This window comes from Mizuhopecten yessoensis, unplaced genomic scaffold (genome assembly GCF_002113885.1).
Source record: "Mizuhopecten yessoensis strain PY_sf001 unplaced genomic scaffold, ASM211388v2 scaffold8853, whole genome shotgun sequence".
In the NCBI taxonomy this organism is placed as follows: Eukaryota; Metazoa; Mollusca; class Bivalvia; order Pectinida; family Pectinidae; genus Mizuhopecten; species Mizuhopecten yessoensis.
This window is the reverse complement of record NW_018407755.1, coordinates 589,792-607,780: the sequence shown is the minus strand read 5'-3', so window position 1 is coordinate 607,780 and position 17,989 is coordinate 589,792. Positions and strand designations below refer to the sequence as shown.

The 17,989-nt window shown below is 36.3% G+C and overlaps 1 protein-coding gene across 2 annotated transcripts in view; it reads right to left on the bottom strand.

Annotated features, from left to right (window-relative positions):
* The window catches only part of LOC110456814 (zinc finger protein 362-like), a 271,358-nt gene that overhangs the window by 172,441 nt on the left and 80,928 nt on the right, over window positions 1-17,989 (bottom strand). For both annotated transcript variants that reach the window (XM_021507778.1, XM_021507780.1), the window contains exon 3: window positions 912-990. In XM_021507778.1, the coding sequence (XP_021363453.1) occupies window positions 912-990 (79 nt within the window). The remainder of the gene's footprint in view (window positions 1-911; window positions 991-17,989) is intronic.

Sequence of the window (17,989 nt, the reverse complement as noted above, 5' to 3'; positions counted from 1 at the left end):
GGAAAGGGGGGGGGGGGGGGGGGGAAGAAAAAAAAATACTACATGGATTACAGAATTTTAAGATAACATTTCAAAGCATCATTTGTAACTGATGTGATCTTTAGTAGTATAGTATGAATTCATTGTAATGTTATGATATACTGATATACTCATGAAAACAGTGAGAGAAAACATCATTGGCTTAATAGTTTTTCTGTATTAATTATTGACTTTGTATGAAACCTTTTGCCATTTCACAGAGATGTTATGCATGTTTGAGTCCCCTTATTCTATAAGTCTAAAATGTAAAGTATTCCGTCCCAAAATTGACAAGATTTTTTTTAAATTTTATTTTATCATCCCTTTTTATACGAAGACACAGTGCAAGGTTTTGTTTCTGTACTTTATGTGTGTAAAGTCACAGTCACTAAAATAATCAACAGGTCATTTTTAATATTTCAACATAATTATGTATAGTCACCACCTTCATATATCCACGATGATAACTATGTCATATTCTTCATGTACATTTTTTTATTGTAAAATGAAAGTAAGTTGAAATTGATTAATTTTGTTTTTCTAGTCACTAAACCAGAAAATGTGAGTTTTATCAACATTTTTATCTGATGAAGATACTTCTTAATCCTAGAATGAATCTATTTTCAGTTATATGATCTGAACTACTGATAACAATTGAATTGTCCATTACATAGGTATACCATGAAATACACATCATTAGTATCCTGAAAAATAAAAATTGTATCCTGAAAAATGAAATATTTTCTTGGAAATGAAAAACATCAAAACATTCAATTTAACATTTGGAATAAGACAGAGCTTTTAATTTTTTAATTTTACTACCTATTACTATCACAGCTAGTTTGCTATCACAGGTGTTTTTTACCTGTTCATACACAGGTGTGACCTCTTACCTGTACAGATGCCCAGAGGCTGCTGAAATCTTCTCTCTGGTGCCTCTCATTCATATTGATGCTGGCATAGCAATCGGGGCTGTCAAAAGAAAAGAAAAACAGATATTAGAAATAAAGAGTTATTATAGTCCTTTTAGTGGTATTACAGAAAAATAAGCATCATTACTCCCTACTTACATATCTACAGGCCCTATAGCTTTGTGTCCTCCCATGCAAAAAAATATAATTACATAACATATATACAAAGTGAGAGTGAGCAGAGGGTCGCATAGATATGCCCCCACATCTCACTTCTATCCTTCTTTGCCTGTGACCTTTAGCCCTTTAACCATGAATTGACCCATGACCACAAACAATTACATATTCTCAGGTGTTACAAACTAACTCAATGTTACCATACTATGGTGTGAATATAAACTGAACTTATTGAAGGTTTCGTGACCAACTGTCAAGTACCTAAACGTTTGATTCAGACAAGGTAGTTGAAGTTTCTGTACAGTTGCACTGTCGCCTCGGTAGAGCCATTCTGTTCAGATTTACTATAGCCCTATCCCAATGTTTCTTCACTGGAGACAAAGTTTAGAATGTATGGCGATGGCCTGCCTGACAAGCACAGATGTGGCTTCCCCAGTGACTTTGTCACAGACATTTTATAGACAGAAATTACATTAAATATCAAATGCAAATCTAGTTATAACGGTGCGGTGTTACCTGGTAGTGTTTATACTTTTCTGTTGTCTAGAGTCTTTTTACTGGGTTATTTTACTGTTGATAAGAATATATTCCAAGGCATTTTCTTCAGGTTGTTTCGAACAAATTGTGTAAAGGTTCATATAGCACAACCAGTGAAACACTTATGTGTGACGTTTCAATGACTAGTACCATATGTACTCTGTCATCTTCAACAGACAAATGACAGGTAGGTGTATGCACATTATAGTGTAAAATATGTACGAGTTGTTAATAAAATAACAGTCAATTCAGTTACACTAAAAGCATAAGTATAATTGGTTGTTTAAAATGGGCAAAATGGCAATCACACTGACAAATATATTTGGTTACTTTTAATTTACTACCTCGTCATAGATGTGTTTAGGTCTATGAATCGAGATGAGGGGCCCATAGACTCTCGCAAACAACAAATATATTGCACCAACTGTTATGTAACACTTCACAACCTGTGAATATGGCAGAATTAAGAAACAAAACTCTTCCACGGCAAATCTTTTCTCCATACTAAAACAGTATGTCCTTTTGGTTCATCTGAACAAGTGGTCCGAGTGTTTTAACAAAGGGCCTGTTTCCAGTAATGTTAATTCTCCATAGGAGCCTGCCCCCGTATAGTTTCTTATCTAGCTCAACTACTGTTTTTTTCTTTTCCGAAGAATAATTTTACACCTTTCCGACACCCAGATTTCATAATTTCAGTGAAAATGTATTTTTATAAAGTTGTCAATTTCAGCATCAAAGACATAAGTTCGTAAATAAAAGAAGGTTATCTCGAAATTGTAATTCGCAACATAGTATAAATTTCTTTTGATAAATATTTCCAAAACATCGTGTTTATTCATAAAACATAAAAAAAAAAATTCTCGGATGAAAATGCACTTGCAGAGACACAATTATGAAGAAAAATGCCATAAAATTGCAATTTTCTCCCGTTATATAGTTTTGGATGCAAATTTCCATCAGAAAATCGGATAGAGCTTTACTTGTTTCATATGTGTACCAAAAATCAGCTAATTCCATGTGGTGGAACGTTCTCATATCGCCGCCTGAATGTGGTTGTAAATTGAAAGAAAAGGGGAAATGAGTAACAACCTTGTCTGAAACCCTATTATATAGCTTATTATATACAAACTTTTATATTGAATATCAGAGCGGATATTTTCATGACAGTTTTATGATGTGTAACGACTAAATAAACAGTATCGATATAAAGATTTACACTGAGGACACCCTGATACATGAATACTGTTCTATCTCAAGTTGTCCTCTTCTGAATTTTCTGATCGTGTGGCCTTGTACATTTATCCGTATCTTCTTGTCTTTGTCTATACGTTTACGGAATCATTGACTCGACGCTAGCTATTCTTGTCTCACTTTCCTTGTTTTATTGTCCCATCTCCAAAGCGTTGTGGCTCTGTCAGGGTTGGGACCCTGACTTGTCTCACTTTCTTTGTGCCTGCCGACCACGCCACATCGAATAGATAGATTATCCATATGAAATACTTTATTTTGTTCTAAGTAATCAATCAATTCTGCGCTTCTTGGAGGTATTGAATGTGATTTATTATATTGTCTTGTTATTTTGTGTAATTAGTTGTTCGTTATTTATCACACATTTTCGCATAATTGTACCAAACTACTAAGTATTAGCTGTTTACAGCAATCATCGGTGGCTTGCTATTTTGTTACTTTATCGACGCTTCATAAACCAATCGTTATTGTTTCAAGATGGAGGGTAAATGTGTTGGAGAAGGGTGTCAAGTATACTTCAAGAAACGTAGTGGCAATAAGAACAGAAGTGCACGCAATGTAAATAGTCCACAATATAAATGGCTCCTAGATACGCTGGTGCAACAAGGATTGATGTCAGCAAAGGAACAAGCACTTATTTGCCAGAAGTGCTACATGAAGTATCTTCGGAACAAAAATCAGCCTGAACCTGAACCCGAGCAGAACCAGGAAATAGAGGAAGAAGACGACTCCCCGTCCCATATCCTGCCGTTGCTGACCCTTCATGATCTTTTGAATGGATCATCTTCACACAAAAAATGCTGTCTCTGTCTTGTTACCTTTGCAAGAAATGGAACAAAATCATCAGTCTTACCAAAACGTGCAAGACATCACCTGATCTATTCACACAAACTGTGGTGTCCCACCTCATCCCGCGTCTGCTCCATTCACCTTATTGGTAACGACTTAGATCCGTCTACAGAGGTTGTCCTTGATGGTAGAGGTTCCTTGGAATCTCAGTTACCATCAAAATCGTCCGAAATCATTAATGACCTCCTAGAGGTGTCGCACGTCCTTTCACAGAACCAGTCTGCGTTTACAATAAGCTTTTCTTCTCTTGATGACTCGGCATGCATGGCCTGGACAGGTTGGTCCAAAGATCAGTTCCTCGAAATCCACTCGCACTGTTCCCCATATCTTTCATCTGGTATATATACCAAGACTACACACGATGCTCTATTACTGTTCTGGGTAAAACTGAAAACCGACATTTCCTGGAGTCAGTGTTCTTCTCTTTTTGGAATTTCCAAGTCAAGTGTGTCCAAAACTTTCCACTCCATAGTACAGGCATTAGACACATCGATAGTCCCACAATTTCTAGGTCCGGATCACTTGACAAGAGAACAGTTGCTCGGGCACAATACTGTCTTTTCAGAAGCATTTTTTGGAGATAAAGCCACTGCCATATTAGATGGCACCTATATTTATATCCAGAAAAGCTCCGACCACAAGCTCCAGAGAATGTCCTACTGTGGCCAGAAGAAGAGAAACTATCTCAAATTCATGAGCATCGCCTTACCAGATGGCTACATTCTGGACACAGTAGGACCATTCACTGGCAGCGAAAATGATGCTACAATTACAAAAAAAGTCATGGACAAGCTAGTTACTTGGCTACAACCAGACGACAACGTTGTCGTTGACCGAGGTTTTAGAGATGTCCTACCAGTTCTCGAAGCCTCTGGCCTCAATGCTAGCATGCCGTCATACCTGAAACCCGGTCAAAGTCAACATTCTGACGTCCAAGCAAATCTTGACAGAACTATCACCAAATCGAGGTGGATTGTGGAATCCTATCATGGTCGTCTGAAACACTGGACGTTCTTCCGAACGCAATTGGTGTCTAACAGCTTTATCAATGTCATCGAGGCTTTGCTTCGAACCGTCACAGCCTGTCTGAATGGTATTAGAGGACCGATCTACCAGAGATCTCCAGAGAGAGATGCCAAAGATAGGCTAATGGCTGAACGTATGAAGGACCGTTTGACAACACCGAATGGTTTAGCTCAGAGAGTCAAGACAGATCCGGATCTATCTAGACGGGCAAGGTCCGAGTTTGTCAAGATGGATGCATCTTCCGTACTGTTTCCCCGTCTCGATCTTGATTACTTGAGAACCATTACGTGTGGAACGTATCAGATATCTCTGGCTCCTGGTTACATCGCCGAACATTTAAGTGATGACGGAGACTATGAGGTGTGGCTTTACCAGCACTCCCCAGACCTTCTCCGATGTCAAATACATTCTCGACACAAAAGCCAAACGAAATATAACGTTTGGATACGGTTCACCGTTTCACCCGATGTTGAGGCCCCAATAAAGGACTACTACTGCCAGTGCCCAGTTGGAGAGAGAACGATGGGAATGTGTGCGCACATCTCCAGTATCTTGTACTACCTTGGGTATTACAGGACGCTGGAAAACCCTCGACCATTACAACCACAGGTAAAGAAATTCCGACAAAACTTGAAATAGTTTTCCATGCGGCAACGGAGTGCATATGTCGAAAGTATGTTTGGGGCTCGATATGAAAGATCCCCGTTACCATGTGACTAACCAAACTTATAAATATAGGTATTATACAATCGCCCGTAGCTATGAACACTCCCGTAAATGCGAAAACCAACCAAAATCATAAGGAACACGTTTTGTTTGTTGTTCTGTCTATTTGTCAGCCAATGTCTTCAACCACGGGGACTTGTGAAGTAGCCATCTTGGATTTTTTTTATGAAAAAGTGTTTCTCTCACTTTTTTTCATATCTGTGTACATATTCTCAACATACCGAGCAAATACTCTCGTTTTTTTGTTAATTATCTAAAGAAAGTCGAAAATCGGCAATTCAACCATAGGCTAATTCAACCCAACATTTGAAAATGTTCCACCACTTACATTTTGATGATTTTTCCTCTCATCAATAGCATATTACGTACTGTTTAATAGGATAAAAATTGGTTTGCATCCAACGCCCATAAAAGGGTGTATTCTCTAAAAAACACAGTTTTTGTGTCTAAAATGTTATCATCGAAAATGGCATTTTTGAGATTGTTTCTTCCATAAAACAGCCAAATGGCGCGATGGAAACATGATTTTTTGTCACAATCATGCTATGAATGTATTCTTTACGGTGACCATCATTTGATTAGATTTTCATTAATATTTTACATAACATGCACATTTTATCAACACTTAGACAGCTTCTGAAAGGTACAACTTTGAGGAGCCATAAAAAACAAACCAAGTGACCTAAATCTTTATACTTAATAGATTTGTGACCACAACGACATGGGCAATGCACCACCAACAGGAAATTTGAATCGGAGAAGGGGCCGTTTTGGAAACCGGCCCTTTGACACTTGTAACCATTAATGTGAATCAAGGTCATATCTTTTTTTGCAAACTTTGTAGTGATATATTTCAACACACCAAATGATTTTAAGCTTTTTGGTTCTGAAGAAGCTTTTGGAATGGGTTTTTTTCACAAACTTTATCCCTCTAACCATGAATATTTGTCAAGGTCATTTGTTTTCACAAAGTTTGTAGCACTCCATGCCATCAAGCTAACTGGTCAAATATGAAAAGTCAATAAGCATTATAGCAAATTTGACCCAAGTGACCTTGAGTGTAGGCAAAGGTTATATGTTTACCGACAAAATTTAAAGCATTTGATACCAGCATGTTACTGGCTATATATCACTACTTAAGGCAATTCTAATTTCAGGGTAAGTGATTTGAATATTAAAGAAATGTGACCCCTGCGACCTTATATATTGGTCAAGGCTATGTTTCTTTGGTCAATCCCTGTAGCACTCAATACAAACAAGCTACAGATCAAATACAATAACTCAAGACTTTAAGGTCTTCTAGAAATGGTAGTTTGAGCATTTCCACATTCAAATTTGACCCCCAAAAGAGGTTAACACTTTTCTTTTGCATAAACTAACCATTAAGATACTGTCTCCCAAATTTAGTGGTAATGTCGAGAAAAATTGTTCAAAGTCAAAGGTAAGGAACACTGATGAGGGACTATGAGCGATTGATAGTAATGAGTCATAATGGTTCATTTGGCATTTTCGGACAGACAAGTAAGATGCAGCACCATGGCATAAACTCACTTAGCCGTTCTGGCCATGCAAGTAACATGAAGTCATTTAGTACATTAATTTCCAACAACTCAGAATATTCTCAAGTGCTATATAAAAATAAATCTGCCAAAAACTATTTTGTCAAATTTAGGATATGAGAAAAGCATGTCTAGCAAATTCATGCCCATTTAATAAAAATTTACAGGAAAGTGTTTATTAGACCTGATGCATTAGTGATCTCTCTTTGCCATTACCTGTATACCTGATAGGAAGAACTAGCTGCTGAACCCGTCACAATACCAGGCAGTATAAACCTAACAACCTCTGTTATCAGTGAGTTTTTACTTTCCAGAAAACAGATCTGTTTGTTTTTTCTTCATCTTATACAAATCTAGTGTCTACACATTTCTATCTGAAGTCGTACAAATCTTGCATTACCTATGACACAAGGAGGTGAGTGTCATTTTTCTTCAAGATTCCGTCAGCACATACGACCGCAATAACACACAGAAATATATAAAAGTCCGCCTGATCGGATGGATGTCTGCGCCAAATGTTTGGCAACTTCATTACAGATATGTGGGATAATTTGTGATGGTAATTTGTGTGATTGCACCAGCGCTTGGTCTTTATCAGGACCCAGACCGGGGAGGGAGTGCTGAAATACTGACAGCAACAGTTGGATAATACTGCATGGCGTGGACCACAAACCTAAGCAAAAAAAAATCTGCCTTAAAAAAACAAGATGGGAGTGTGGAGAAGATTAGGGGTTGATAAGCATCGGCACTTTCACAGCTTTCCACTGGCGCGTGAGGCCCTGGCACTGCGAACCTTACCTGTGCATCTGTGGTGGAGGGCCAGGCCACACAGACCACAAACCTTTACATAATCATTCCGTAAATTTCACAAGTCTGTTGAGTTCAATTTTGAAATATTGAACATTCCATGTCTGTTCACAAGTCATTCAATCATTCAATTTAATATTTCAAAGCCATAAATACATACATGTTTAAAATGTCTTTATAATATCAATGCATTTAAAACCAGATTTCATCAATCTTTAAAGTCCATTTTGACCATTCCATACGGCAGCACCCTTATTAGATTTTTGGACTCCCTTTTACAAGTCCTTAACTCAATATTTTCATTGTAGCAAACAGAGATGCTGACAGTTTTTCACTTCAGAAATGAACACCTGTCCTCATAATTCTTAAGTGTATAATTCTTAAGTGTATCATTTTTATATCCTAATAATCTGCTCTATTTTTTCTGATTCAATTTCACCTTTCACTGGTTGACAACTTAATTTCACATTACAGTAATTCCCACTTAATGTCACCTTGCTTAATGTCAAAATTCCTTTAATATCATGTTACATTGAACCAATTTCTATATAGTGTACAGTACTGTATGTACTTTAGTTTGGTTAATATCATGTCATTTGACACAAATGTGTCTGAATAGCATGTCCTGTTGCCAGTGTCATACTACATGGCTATAAAACCAATGGTGATTGTATTATTGTAACAGCTCTGAGGCTCTAATTGAATTAACACTTACAATTGGCTTGGTGATTTTTTTTTATCAAACAACTGTGTCTTCACCGATTAAGCTTTAATAAGCCATGGGGGATATTTTTAGCATAAAAAACCTGTACATAATATTTAAACCTAACACTTCATACAAAAACTTTTTTTTCACATTGAGGTCAAATTTTACTTAAATTAAGATCACAATTTCCTTAACTTTGCTTAACAAATTCTTTAACTTTGCTTAGTATCACAAATTTTTTAACTTTGCTTAGTATCACGAAATCTTTAATTTTTCTTAATATCACAAATTGCTTAACTTTGCTTAATATCACAAATTCCTTGACTTTGCTTAATATCACAAATTCCTTGACTTTGCTTAATATCACAATTTCCTTCACTTTGCTTAATATCACAATTTCCTTCACTTTGCTTGATATCACAATTTCTTTAATTGGTACATTAGAGGATGCAGTGTGCTAGTAATCATCAGGCATGTTAGCTTAATAACCACTTAACACAAAACTTTATCTAGAATATCTATAAACTATTGTAATTCACAAATAGAGTTGCATGAAGAAGGGACACAGAATAATATGGACATCTTGTTAATCTGATCAGGGTATGAACAACTGGGCCCTGGGATCAGAGGTCCAAAGGCTGGTTAGCTTATGAAGTCATCAATAAAAAAATAATTATGAGATAGGTGAATTAACATCACACTTTACATCATAGTTGTTTGGAAGAAGAGTTTTTCACATACTTGACCCCTGTGACCATATAAGCAGGTCAAGGTCAATCAATCATACAAAGTATGTTTGAAAGTAGTGTTTTTAGCATACTTGACCGATGTGACCTACTGTAGCTTGTACGTAGGTCAAGGTCAATCAACCATACAGAGTAAGTTTGGAAACAGTATTTTTGACATGCTTGACCCCTGTGACCATATAAGCAGGTCAAGGTCAATCAATCATACAAAGTATGTTTGAAAGTAGTGTTTTTAGCATACTTGACCGATGTGACCTACTGTAGCTTGTACGTAGGTCAAGGTCAATCAACCATACAGAGTAAGTTTGGAAACAGTATTTTTGACATGCTTGACCCCTGTGACCATATAAGCAGGTCAAGGTCAATCAATCATACAAAGTATGTTTGAAAGTAGTGTTTTTAGCATACTTGACCGATGTGACCTACTGTAGCTTGTACGTAGGTCAAGGTCAATCAACCATACAGAGTAAGTTTGGAAACAGTATTTTTGACATGCTTGACCCCTGTGACCATATAAGCAGGTCAAGGTCAATCAATCATACAAAGTATGTTTGAAAGTAGTGTTTTTAGCATACTTGACCGATGTGACCTACTGTAGCTTGTACGTAGGTCAAGGTCAATCAACCATACAGAGTAAGTTTGGAAACAGTATTTTTGACATGCTTGACCCCTGTGACCATATAAGCAGGTCAAGGTCAATCAATCATACAAAGTATGTTTGAAAGTAGTGTTTTTAGCATACTTGACCGATGTGACCTACTGTAGCTTGTACGTAGGTCAAGGTCAATCAACCATACAGAGTAAGTTTGGAAACAGTATTTTTGACATGCTTGACCCCTGTGACCATATAAGCAGGTCAAGGTCAATCAATCATACAAAGTATGTTTGAAAGTAGTGTTTTTAGCATACTTGACCGATGTGACCTACTGTAGCTTGTACGTAGGTCAAGGTCAATCAACCATACAGAGTAAGTTTGGAAACAGTATTTTTGACATGCTTGACCCCTGTGACCATATAAGCAGGTCAAGGTCAATCAATCATACAAAGTATGTTTGAAAGTAGTGTTTTTAGCATACTTGACCGATGTGACCTACTGTAGCTTGTACGTAGGTCAAGGTCAATCAACCATACAGAGTAAGTTTGGAAACAGTATTTTTGACATGCTTGACCCCTGTGACCATATAAGCAGGTCAAGGTCAATCAATCATACAAAGTATGTTTGAAAGTAGTGTTTTTAGCATACTTGACCGATGTGACCTACTGTAGCTTGTACGTAGGTCAAGGTCAATCAACCATACAGAGTAAGTTTGGAAACAGTATTTTTGACATGCTTGACCCCTGTGACCATATAAGCAGGTCAAGGTCAATCAATCATACAAAGTATGTTTGAAAGTAGTGTTTTTAGCATACTTGACCGATGTGACCTACTGTAGCTTGTACGTAGGTCAAGGTCAATCAACCATACAGAGTAAGTTTGGAAACAGTATTTTTGACATGCTTGACCCCTGTGACCATATAAGCAGGTCAAGGTCAATCAATCATACAAAGTATGTTTGAAAGTAGTGTTTTTAGCATACTTGACCGATGTGACCTACTGTAGCTTGTACGTAGGTCAAGGTCAATCAACCATACAGAGTAAGTTTGGAAACAGTATTTTTGACATGCTTGACCCCTGTGACCATATAAGCAGGTCAAGGTCAATCAATCATACAAAGTATGTTTGAAAGTAGTGTTTTTAGCATACTTGACCGATGTGACCTACTGTAGCTTGTACGTAGGTCAAGGTCAATCAACCATACAGAGTAAGTTTGGAAACAGTATTTTTGACATGCTTGACCCCTGTGACCATATAAGCAGGTCAAGGTCAATCAATCATACAAAGTATGTTTGAAAGTAGTGTTTTTAGCATACTTGACCGATGTGACCTACTGTAGCTTGTACGTAGGTCAAGGTCAATCAACCATACAGAGTAAGTTTGGAAACAGTATTTTTGACATGCTTGACCCCTGTGACCATATAAGCAGGTCAAGGTCAATCAATCATACAAAGTATGTTTGAAAGTAGTGTTTTTAGCATACTTGACCGATGTGACCTACTGTAGCTTGTACGTAGGTCAAGGTCAATCAACCATACAGAGTAAGTTTGGAAACAGTATTTTTGACATGCTTGACCCCTGTGACCATATAAGCAGGTCAAGGTCAATCAATCATACAAAGTATGTTTGAAAGTAGTGTTTTTAGCATACTTGACCGATGTGACCTACTGTAGCTTGTACGTAGGTCAAGGTCAATCAACCATACAGAGTAAGTTTGGAAACAGTATTTTTGACATGCTTGACCCCTGTGACCATATAAGCAGGTCAAGGTCAATCAATCATACAAAGTATGTTTGAAAGTAGTGTTTTTAGCATACTTGACCGATGTGACCTACTGTAGCTTGTACGTAGGTCAAGGTCAATCAACCATACAGAGTAAGTTTGGAAACAGTATTTTTGACATGCTTGACCCCTGTGACCATATAAGCAGGTCAAGGTCAATCAATCATACAAAGTATGTTTGAAAGTAGTGTTTTTAGCATACTTGACCGATGTGACCTACTGTAGCTTGTACGTAGGTCAAGGTCAATCAACCATACAGAGTAAGTTTGGAAACAGTATTTTTGACATGCTTGACCCCTGTGACCATATAAGCAGGTCAAGGTCAATCAATCATACAAAGTATGTTTGAAAGTAGTGTTTTTAGCATACTTGACCGATGTGACCTACTGTAGCTTGTACGTAGGTCAAGGTCAATCAACCATACAGAGTAAGTTTGGAAACAGTATTTTTGACATGCTTGACCCCTGTGACCATATAAGCAGGTCAAGGTCAATCAATCATACAAAGTATGTTTGAAAGTAGTGTTTTTAGCATACTTGACCGATGTGACCTACTGTAGCTTGTACGTAGGTCAAGGTCAATCAACCATACAGAGTAAGTTTGGAAACAGTATTTTTGACATGCTTGACCCCTGTGACCATATAAGCAGGTCAAGGTCAATCAATCATACAAAGTATGTTTGAAAGTAGTGTTTTTAGCATACTTGACCGATGTGACCTACTGTAGCTTGTACGTAGGTCAAGGTCAATCAACCATACAGAGTAAGTTTGGAAACAGTATTTTTGACATGCTTGACCCCTGTGACCATATAAGCAGGTCAAGGTCAATCAATCATACAAAGTATGTTTGAAAGTAGTGTTTTTAGCATACTTGACCGATGTGACCTACTGTAGCTTGTACGTAGGTCAAGGTCAATCAACCATACAGAGTAAGTTTGGAAACAGTATTTTTGACATGCTTGACCCCTGTGACCATATAAGCAGGTCAAGGTCAATCAATCATACAAAGTATGTTTGAAAGTAGTGTTTTTAGCATACTTGACCGATGTGACCTACTGTAGCTTGTACGTAGGTCAAGGTCAATCAACCATACAGAGTAAGTTTGGAAACAGTATTTTTGACATGCTTGACCCCTGTGACCATATAAGCAGGTCAAGGTCAATCAATCATACAAAGTATGTTTGAAAGTAGTGTTTTTAGCATACTTGACCGATGTGACCTACTGTAGCTTGTACGTAGGTCAAGGTCAATCAACCATACAGAGTAAGTTTGGAAACAGTATTTTTGACATGCTTGACCCCTGTGACCATATAAGCAGGTCAAGGTCAATCAATCATACAAAGTATGTTTGAAAGTAGTGTTTTTAGCATACTTGACCGATGTGACCTACTGTAGCTTGTACGTAGGTCAAGGTCAATCAACCATACAGAGTAAGTTTGGAAACAGTATTTTTGACATGCTTGACCCCTGTGACCATATAAGCAGGTCAAGGTCAATCAATCATACAAAGTATGTTTGAAAGTAGTGTTTTTAGCATACTTGACCGATGTGACCTACTGTAGCTTGTACGTAGGTCAAGGTCAATCAACCATACAGAGTAAGTTTGGAAACAGTATTTTTGACATGCTTGACCCCTGTGACCATATAAGCAGGTCAAGGTCAATCAATCATACAAAGTATGTTTGAAAGTAGTGTTTTTAGCATACTTGACCGATGTGACCTACTGTAGCTTGTACGTAGGTCAAGGTCAATCAACCATACAGAGTAAGTTTGGAAACAGTATTTTTGACATGCTTGACCCCTGTGACCATATAAGCAGGTCAAGGTCAATCAATCATACAAAGTATGTTTGAAAGTAGTGTTTTTAGCATACTTGACCGATGTGACCTACTGTAGCTTGTACGTAGGTCAAGGTCAATCAACCATACAGAGTAAGTTTGGAAACAGTATTTTTGACATGCTTGACCCCTGTGACCATATAAGCAGGTCAAGGTCAATCAATCATACAAAGTATGTTTGAAAGTAGTGTTTTTAGCATACTTGACCGATGTGACCTACTGTAGCTTGTACGTAGGTCAAGGTCAATCAACCATACAGAGTAAGTTTGGAAACAGTATTTTTGACATGCTTGACCCCTGTGACCATATAAGCAGGTCAAGGTCAATCAATCATACAAAGTATGTTTGAAAGTAGTGTTTTTAGCATACTTGACCGATGTGACCTACTGTAGCTTGTACGTAGGTCAAGGTCAATCAACCATACAGAGTAAGTTTGGAAACAGTATTTTTGACATGCTTGACCCCTGTGACCATATAAGCAGGTCAAGGTCAATCAATCATACAAAGTATGTTTGAAAGTAGTGTTTTTAGCATACTTGACCGATGTGACCTACTGTAGCTTGTACGTAGGTCAAGGTCAATCAACCATACAGAGTAAGTTTGGAAACAGTATTTTTGACATGCTTGACCCCTGTGACCATATAAGCAGGTCAAGGTCAATCAATCATACAAAGTATGTTTGAAAGTAGTGTTTTTAGCATACTTGACCGATGTGACCTACTGTAGCTTGTACGTAGGTCAAGGTCAATCAACCATACANCCCCCCCAAGTTATTTTGGTGTAGATATCTATAATAATATTAACAAGAATTTGAGGTTCTTATATACCACTTTATCGCAACCTAGTTTGTAGGTCCTCTTAAAAANTAGGTCAAGGTCAATCAACCATACAGAGTAAGTTTGGAAACAGTATGTTTGACATATTTGACCCCTGTGACCATATAAGCAGGTAAAGGTCAATCAATCATACAAAGTATGTTTGAAAGTAGTGTTTTTGACATACTTGACCCCTGTGAGCTTGTAAATAGGTCAAGGTCAAAAAATCACTCAAAGTTGATATATCTTTATCCCAGCATGCTACTTGCCAAATATGAACATCATTATTGGTGAAAATACTAAAGGTTATATAAATGATTTTGAACACCTTCACTAAATCGAAAACATAAACTTCTACTTTTACAATGGCCAAAGCTATTAAAAGCAATGAATACAGGAAAGGATGCACACATTCCATTTCAACAACATTTTAAAAATGTCAACAATGTTTTTGCTTAATACAATCAGCATTAATACTTGCACTGAATATGTATCTTTTTACCTAAATTAATTAGATGTGTCTGTCTGCTTTCCAGAAACTATAAAAGAGCTAATATAACATGTTAAAATGAAAAAAGGATAATTTACCTTAGTATTCACTGGAAGAGATGGAATAAACTGTTTGTTGAAGCTATAATATTTTGATTTATTCTATTTCTTCTAAAAGAATATAAAAGATGGGATCATAATATACAACTTTTTGCTGTGGTACTGGCATTGGTAAGAAAAAGAGAGACTCATAATATACAATATTTAATCAAGTCTACCTTTTTGATAATATACAGTTTTTCAATACATAAGAATTTTCCTTATGATTCTGCATTCATGACCATGCCGTTTTTTGCATTGAAAATTCTAAATTCTTGTGACAATATTCATTTTTTAATAGAAATTTTATATTAATAAAATATTTTCTACAAAGATTCTACATTCGTGACAAGATTCTAAATTTGTAAGAATATCCATTATTTTCAAAAGAAAATTCTATATTCATGATAATGTATGGTATGATTTTTTAATAAAAACTTCTTCATGCAAGACATTTTTTGTTTTCTTTTTCAATAGAAAGCCTGAATATTCATGAAATGTATTTTTCAACAAAAAAATCATAAAAATTCAATAACATCTATACAAATCTGAATGGAAATGCACACATTCCTAACATTGTACATTTCAAATATGAAAATAAACTTTTCAATAATGACAGCCTTCTCTTATGTAAGTATAATTGATATCACATACATTTTCTTAATAGTTAAGTCTACATTCATGACATCATACACATATATTCAATTCATAACAAAACATTATTATTTCAACAGGAGATTAATCCTTACTGTTACAATCATGATAAGATATATTTAAACAGGAAAACCCTAAATAATTTTCGTTGGTATGAGAGCTTGCATATATGAGGTTTACATTTTCAAAGATTAGAAATAAACAAAACAGTTATACTTACATACATGTGCTACGGCGGAAAAAGATGTGATAGAAAAAATTGTGTAATCGCCATGCATGCATGCAAGGGTTTCAAAACGTTATTGACAACTATCGTTAATTTGTTTGTGGTTTTATCCTACTTTGTACTGTTATAGAAATGAAACTGACAGTTTGTGTTATCATAATTAGAGGATCAATCAAGGCTAAGTTATGCAATCCACATAAATAATGCATTATCGCGGCGTCTAGACAGACGATGAAACAAAACTTTCACATTTATTAAACGCGACTACAATAGTCCAAGATAAAAGGTACAAATATTGTATCTTCGATCAAGTTGACATTTTTTACGAGCTTTAGCTACACGTGGTAGGTCATGTTCGACTGGCTGGGCTGTTTTCACCTCACACAGAACTCAAAGTTAACGTAACACGGGATGATGTTTGAGATGATCACAATGTATACATAATGCATGTTTTAAGTTCTAACAGTACATTTCACCTTTTTTACCTCAGATTCCCGAAAATTAAAGAACATATTTTAACACCTTATACATGTAGACGTCAACGTTAAAATGTCTAATTAATGAATGAGCGTAAAATGTTCACGCCTGTTAGTATTTGAATGAAAAGTAATTCCATCATAGATACTTGGAATAAGTTATTTGTTTTTCTCGGCTTTAATGTTTTCACCTATCAGGTACTTTAATTAAACACCTAATACATTACGTCCGACTCTGTAACGACTCGTTGTAAATAACTAAAGTGCTGGTTACCGTTTCATTTCTATAGGATTACAGTGGGGTATTTCTGTTAAAATCAAGTGCGATTTGTCAGAAGAAAATGTGATATAAAAAGAAGTGTGATATTAACAGAAACCTGTCTTTCCAGTAAAAATTGTTAACTTTTAATATATATAAAATTGAATTGTATTTATATCTAAAACTTAATTCAAGAAATCAGATTTAAAAAAATATTCCATTTGATCATACAGAACAGAACCTAAATTTGTTTAGGACATTTTCTAACATTGGTTTGGTTGATTGTTTAAAACCAATTTGTTTGTATGGGGTTTGATATCCTTGCAATGGCCAAGGTCAAATGGAGAAGGGTCAGGAGACACCACAGGAAAGGAAGAGTAGAAAAGGGTGAGTAAAGGAAAGATAGAGACCCCAACTGTTTTAACTCATTCACCCCTAAATGTTTAAACTGGACTTGTTCTGTCTTTGATTTTGTAAGGTTCAAATGTAACTTTAGGGGTGAAAAGGTTAACAGAAGGCACAGGGCAAAACTCCTTAATCAGCAGGGGACCCCACATTAGTCACCTCTTAGGACATCATGTAGTGGGTTACAGCAGGTGTACTCCATCCCAGACCAAACCAAGATGTGATATAGGTTACTCAAACTTCTTTACAAGAAAAGTTGCCATTCTTATCATAGCTTCAAGCATACAGGGGATGTGTTGGGTACTAGCAACAGAATATGATATTAAGAGAAGTTTATGTGAAATCACATGACATGATATAATACAAACATGATATTAAGAGTAGTTGATGTAAAAGGACATGATAAACTAACAAACTACATTACATGTAAAAACTGTCAGAGGGAAAAATGTGAATTTTTCTTTTTAGAAAACATTCTATTTATCAAATATTTATTTATTTATTTTCATAAACTGTATTACAAAAGTTGATTAGAATCAACGAGAAGTTTTTAATATCATTGCCTCAGTTCAATAAAATATTCATTTCTTAAAAGTCATTATCCTTTAATTTTTTTGCTTCAATAAAAAAAAATCATTTATTCTTCAGAACTTACCATCTATTTTTTTGGGCAATGGTCGATCATTATTGAGCTGTCTAGATCTACTCTCTCGACTATGAGCAGATGTCTTACCCTCTGAGCTACATGTAACTGGTCACAAGTCATTGACCTTGTTCAGTATACATAGTTGCCTAACATTCTGACTAATAGGCTTTCTAGGAGTACAAGTGTACACACTGGTACTGCTAAACTTCGGAGGAAACTGGAGGAATTGACGATGAAATAGAAGTTTGGCAATTAGAAGAACAACAACACACCAGCCTGCTAAACTCAACCATAGACACTGGAATGCCACTCTGTCTGGTTAAAGGTCATTCAAGGTCAGGGCAACCTTTAACCCCTAATAGTTCCTCATAGCACCAGTCATTACTCAACATATGC